Raw genomic sequence first — 6641 nt, 5'->3', positions numbered from 1 at the left:
CGGCTACTCAGCCCCCTCAAACAGGAAGAGTGAGCACTTTACGATGTTGTAACAAAGAGGAGTTGGCAGCTGCAATGCAATAGTGCAATGAGGTGCGCAACTCGGAGGAACTTGATACAGCTGCCTTGTCCACAGACTCAGCCCTTGATGTACTCTCAGTGGTTCTCTAAACTTGAATAATGAGCCCACACTGCCAGAGAGCACTGATGGCCTGCCATCGGAGCGCTCTGATGATCAATGCAGGAGTGCAGCTCAGCAGCAGTGGCAAATGCACTGCAGACTAATATCAAGTCTGCCTTAATGAAACTGAAGCTGGATCTTTCATCCGAAACAGCTGATCTAATGCCTTAACCAATTCATGGTATAGTCACTTTTGTTAAAGAGATCTTATAAGCGTTCAAGAGTGCGTTGAAGCTGCGACCTGATAAATGCATATTACTCACAGTGGCAGGTGGAGATGCACTAGTACAGGCAGATGAAGCCCAGCGTGGCATAGAGGAACATAGAGGAGCTGACGCACTAGCTCACAAAGTATATGATGCTATAACTGTAAGTGCAATGGGGAGAGGAATCCTACCCTCAATACTAATGAAGCTATGGAAGACGTTGCAGCAAAGTATTAAAGATCACTGGGATTGTTAAAGCAGATGAGAATGCAACATCCAATACCACTGCCAGACACCTGTTTAAAAAAAAACTGCCACTAATACATTTCTGGACTTCTCTGCTTTCACATCAGCAGAGTGACGTACCCTTTTACTTTTGAATTAACTTTGGCACCCAGTGTGTTCACAAAGTGTGTGAGAGTTTCTTGGAGTGTACTCCATTATCTGGCAGGTGTTGAGCCAGACAAATATTCTGATCTTACATTTAGAAATGAAAGGTCTAGACTGTTCAGTGGCATGAGGCTCGACTTGGATGCCATGAAAGCCTTCTCAATTATGGATGTGGTCGTGAATTTGCGAGTGGCCGCACATAGCCCCATGCAGACTTTCTACATCTCTGGGAAGCTTTTTTTTATCTTTTTGCAATTTCACAATGGCAGGTGTCGTTAGTAGTTTGCGCATACCTTGAGGCATTGGTCCAGTGTGTGTTTTCTCCCTGCAGAGGGAAATTGTAATGACAGATGCCTCCCAGCAAGGTGTGCGGAAAACCTTGAGAGTATAGGAAATGTGGAAAAAACATGCCTTGATGTCAGCATACATTAAAATCCTCAAAATGAAAGCTGTGTGGTTAGTGCTGCATTATCTTCAGGAATCCTTAAGAGTGTCACATATATGGTACTCCGGAGGTTCTGGATGAGGACGGATGCGTGTTTTCCAGCTTACGAGCTACCTGCTGGGCTGATGATGGACGTCAGGTAACGGACAAGCTGTCTTGCTGCAGCTGCTGCAGATACAGTGTGATTTTTCCGCCGCAGATGTAGCCTCAGATGAACAGGTCACTGTGGCACAGCAGACCCCACACCTTGAAATGATGGGTCTGGCGCTGGGATAAAACCCCAGCATACTATCAGGTTCACATAATGTCAGACACACGCACGTGAGTGCACGCTGCATCCACCTAATATTCATGCCAATAATACTTCAAGAAGAAAAAAAGAAAGGGCAGAGAGATTTCTTAGATTTCTACGACTTCCTGTTTCCTAGTGCTCCATCTCTGGCTTGACAACGTCCCCAAAATCAATTTTGTTTTCGGCCAGAGTTTATACTTTGTCTGAATTTCTGCCATTTTCTTCCCAATTTGGTCTTGCCAATTCAAACCCACTACTTAACCTACCCCTTGAATTCTGCTACATACCAGGCTTCGGACCTGGCCATAGATACGACTTTCAGCAAGATGAAGAGCCAAACATACTTCCACATCAGCACACAAGCGGTTACTGAAATATAAATGTTTCGCAGAGGGAAGTTCCCACACACACACACACACACTATATTCATTCATATTTATGCAATAAATATATGGATCAGTCTGTGCTGCCCCCTGTAGGCCAGTTATTCATAACACAACTCACTCATTTTATTTCCTCCTTCATCATGGGTCATTTAATGTATTTGAACTTCTTTTAAGCAGTACATTGGTGTAAAAATATATATATGGGAAGTATAGTGGTGTATATTGGTGAACTCACTTTTGCAGGGAAAAAAAAACTTTTGGGACTTTTTCCCCATGGCAGTGACTTATGAATAAATTTATTAAACACACACACACACACACACACACACACACACAGCATAATGACTAATAAGCAATTTGCTTTTGCTGTTTGAAGACACTGATTAATGGGTAACGATTTCAAATCGACCATCGCTAAGCTTTTAACGTGATTTGTTTGAATCTATTAGTTTTTGGTTTTAAGTTTTGGATGGCTATTTAAGGAAATTAGACTAATGTTCATTTTTAAATGCGTTTTTAGATCTACGAAGGATGTCTTTTTGATCAGGACTGTGGCTGACGTGTGTTTAAAGCACTTTACTTTTTGAAGTTACTTCAACAAGGAGGCACTGATCATCATCATCATCTTCATCTTTAATATGACAATCCAGAGTTTCACATTATAATCACTGTACAAGCTAAATACAAGTAATAAACCTCTCAGTCCAACTGTCACGGGTCACAAATGAATCTCTCTTCTGGCCCATCGGGTAATACAATACCTCAGCCTTGCGTACTTAACACACTCTCTTAACACACCGCCCACTGGTCACGAGCCACATTCGCAGCAGCGCAGCAGGAGAATAAAGACCTCACTGGCTGCTTTTATCGAGGTACTCGAGGTTTGGGGCATCCAGTCTCTGCTCCATCTCTCTGTTCTTGGTGAACTCCTTCAGCAGGTCCATGACTTCTCCCTGATAGACATCTGGGGTAGGTTTCGCTTCTAAATGAACCCACACACACACACACACACACACACACACACACACACACACACACAGCCAAGCTCATAAAGAATGTACTGAATTCCATTAATGTTTATTCACTGAGCACTGGTCAGTGTGAGGACGATCCCACGCTGTAGGACCTGCCCGTGTTTGCGTGAGATCTCACCTGTTGCCCAGTAGTAGATGTCCCAGTCGTTACTCGGCTCGTTGATGAGGCGGTCGTACTGTCGCAGCTGCGATTCGCTCATGCTCTCCAGGTGCCGCTTGGCAAAAAGGCTTAAAACCAATGAAAAAAAACAAGGAGATGTGTGTTACAGGAGCTAGAGTTACGAAGATCCCATGCAGCACAACTCCTTTATTAGCTGTAAATCTGGGACCTAATTCTTAGGCATGCACGTCACACACACTTAATATTTTATATAAATAAATATTGGTAGACACTTCTTTGAAGTCAGCTGCATGAGGGGATTGTACGTACATCAGATTTTAGACTTATAGACGTGTTTCCACTGCAGGAGCTATTTCAGGAACTTTAGGAACTTTAGGAGTGTTTCCACTGCAGGAACTTTAGGAACTTTAGGAGCGTTTCCACTGCAGGAACTTTACGTTTCCACTGCAGGAACTTTAGGAACTTTGGGATCGTTTCCACTGCAGGAACTTTAGGAACATTGGGATCGTTTCCACTGCAGGAACTTTGGGAAGTTTAGGAAGTTTAGGAGCGTTTCCACTGCAGGAACTTTAGGAAGTTTAGGAGCGTTTCCACTGCAGGAACTTTAGGAAGTTTAGGAGCGTTTCCACTGCAGGAACTTTAGGAACTTTAGGAAGTTTAGGAGCGTTTCCACTGCAGGAACTTTAGCTGCATTTCCACTGCAGGAACTTTAGGAACTTCAGTCTCTGTGTTTACTGTGCTGATATATTTTCACCACACGCTGAGCTCAGGAGGGTTCTCAGCTCTGCGTTTCTGCTGAAGGTACTGAAACCTTGGTGGAAATGCGCCTCACCTGAGCAGGATGCAGTTCTCCAGCATGCCTCTCTTCCTACTCTCATACAGCAGGCGCTTCCTCTTGATGTCTACCGGCTCGTTTTTCTTCTCCTCCCATGGAGGCAGTGGGATCTCGACCTGCTCCGACTCTGGAGCTTCACCGCGGTAAGACCGACTCAGCACTGACACCGGAACGGCTGAACGCAGAGGAGACCGAACGCCATGCAGGAGCTGGTAATAAAAAGAAATCACGCATTACAGCTCCAACAATAACAATTAAATTCACAGGCTAATATTAACGCACTGGCTCTTTAAATTATATTTCTATGGTAACAACTCGGTCACAGGAACTTGTACGGTAGACGCTCTACTTCACGGGTTTCCAAACTACGCGATGTGGGGTCGTTTGATTTACAAATGGGGTCGCGAGAGAACCTTAAAACCTCCTCTTTGGTTTTATTCGTTTATTTTACAAATTAGAAATAGTGACTACTAACACCAACCGTGTTTCCTCTCACAGGTAGTGTTTAAATTTTAAAAACCTCTCATGTCGCCTTCACACCTACTGAAAGATGAGTTTTGTGTCCCAGCCTTCTCAGTGTAAGGTCAGAGTTTTCGATTTGAGATGCAGTTCATGACAACAATCACGACGACGGCGGAGTCTTTTAAGAGAGACGGAGCTCGTCATTTTACAGTTCGACTTAGAAACCTGATGGACAGAAGTTTTGTCTAGTGGATGTCACTTTGAAATCTTCTTGATGTACATAAGATACGCAGGTGAGTGTGTGGACAATAATGTCGCACGCAAAGCCATGCGTCAGGTATAAACCAGACTCCTCCTCTGCTGCACATTAGGTCGCATCACACCACACCGGCGTTGATTAGTTTCCTATAACAACACAACACCTCCCTCTAGACTGGTACTTCAGTGCAAGGAGCATTCCTTTGGTGTGTAGTCACTTAGGTATGTTACTGACATAATAAAATGTCTAAATGTTACAGCTGTACTAGATTATCTGAAATTTAAAAATAAATAAATAAATAAATTTAAAATCTGAAATTTAAAAAATAAGGATTATTCTCAAAATAGTGTGATTTTCTGACCTACAAAATGTTTAATTTTTCAATTCAGGTTTTACCCTAAAAGATAATGGTAAGTTTTTATTAACATCTTGACATTATTTTTAACTTGATTTTTGTTCTTTATCTTATTATTTTGTTTTTTTATAACAAATGCGTCACTTTTTTTTTTTGTCATTTGTGTTACAGCACTTAAAATAATCATCATTTTCTCATAAAATGTAATCTAATAAATCCAATGGTGCAGATCACATAATCCACGAATTAGTAAATACTTATACAATCAAACAAATTTGATATGTAAAGTTATTTTTTAAATATTCATGTATATAAGTCAATTCCAGTGTATTTTTTTAATAACATTAAATCTGTATTTCATATTTATATGAGATTAAATGTTTAATTTAAAATAAAGTCACTTTTTGTGATTTAATTAACAGAAGTATATTTTATGAGACATTTTGTTCGATACTGAAACACCAGCAGTTTATTCAATATTTCTCACAAACAGTCAACATTATTTATAACATTTAAAATGATAAATTCTTCCAAACCTATTTAACACTTTTTTTTTTTTAAATAACAAATGATTTAAAACAGCTTATATATTTGTGTGCTTTGCTTTTCCACACTCCAGGCGAATAAAATACATTTATTTATTTTATAAAGTTCATTTATATAAAATAAATGTATCGTTGTTAAGGCTTGGAGTCGCAGAAAATTCATAACATTAACATTTATGGAAGGAGTCTCCAGTGTCAGTGCTTTGCAACGGCCATTCTTCTTTTTTTCTTAATATAAACTTTAAGAAAGGGAGAAAGAAGAGCTACTGGTTGAGGAAACATGAGGAACTTGTTTCATGGAAGTTCCTGAACATGTACATGTAACTATAAAAGGATAAAAAAAAAACCTTCGTGTCGTGCTGCTGTAGGAAAATAATCAGCTTTCAGCAAGGTGTGGATTAGTTTCCTGTAACAGCACGTCTCGAAATGTGTTTTTGCTTTAACTCCTGCAATTTCTAACAATAAACACAAACCCACGTGACCTGCACCTTCACCCACACTCACCTTAACTTAGCATAGCATAGCATAGCATAGCATAGCATAGCTAGAACAGTAAACTTCACCTCTCCCTCTACCGTTAAACTATCTTTTAGCTTTTGTTTCAGATAATGATGAATTAAAATGAATAATAATTACTTTCACATGAACAGAAATACTCACAGTGCTCCTTATTGCTGCTGAGAGCATTATGGCCCGTCTTTCATAAGCGAATGCTAACACAGAAAAATCCCCGGATGAGACTCCGGCTTCTGATTTGTCCGTATGACGTCATCGCCGAGCAGCTTCTCGGGACATGTAGTTCTCTTTGGTTCTCAAAATGGACTACACGGTGACGTAGCTACCTTTACTGCAAGATGGTAAACGTATATTAATATACACACACACACACGCTTTTCAGCTTAGTGATAGTTTAATAATAAAAAAATAATAGATGTTATCCACTACAACTTAAAATAGATCGAACTCTAATCTTACATACTACTTGGTACTTTATTAAACCCGACTGTGTTTCTTCCGGAATTTATTTCAGGTAACATACAGTACGGTATTGGGCGATTTTTTCCCCACCCGTATTCCAGAAACCCCGCCCCCTTCCCTCGGATTGGATAATTATTTCCGGTGTGTTGTGAC

General features: G+C 40.5%; 1 protein-coding gene across 1 annotated transcript; it reads right to left on the bottom strand.

Moving 5' to 3' along the window:
- Nucleotides 1-2511: 2511 nt before the first annotated feature.
- Nucleotides 2512-6329, bottom strand: sdhaf2 (succinate dehydrogenase complex assembly factor 2). The gene is made up of 4 exons (XM_026910859.3): nt 6171-6329; nt 3887-4098; nt 3052-3161; nt 2512-2881 (listed from the first exon to the last, which is right to left on the bottom strand). Exons 1-4 carry the CDS (start codon nt 6195-6197, stop codon nt 2751-2753), a joined length of 480 nt encoding a protein of 159 aa, XP_026766660.3. The 5' UTR covers nt 6198-6329; the 3' UTR covers nt 2512-2750.
- Nucleotides 6330-6641: the final 312 nt, after the last annotated feature.

This window comes from Pangasianodon hypophthalmus, chromosome 11 (genome assembly GCF_027358585.1).
Source record: "Pangasianodon hypophthalmus isolate fPanHyp1 chromosome 11, fPanHyp1.pri, whole genome shotgun sequence".
NCBI lineage: Eukaryota > Metazoa > Chordata > Actinopteri > Siluriformes > Pangasiidae > Pangasianodon > Pangasianodon hypophthalmus.
The sequence above is the reverse complement of the archived record's forward strand: the minus strand, read 5'-3'. Positions and strand labels throughout refer to the sequence as shown.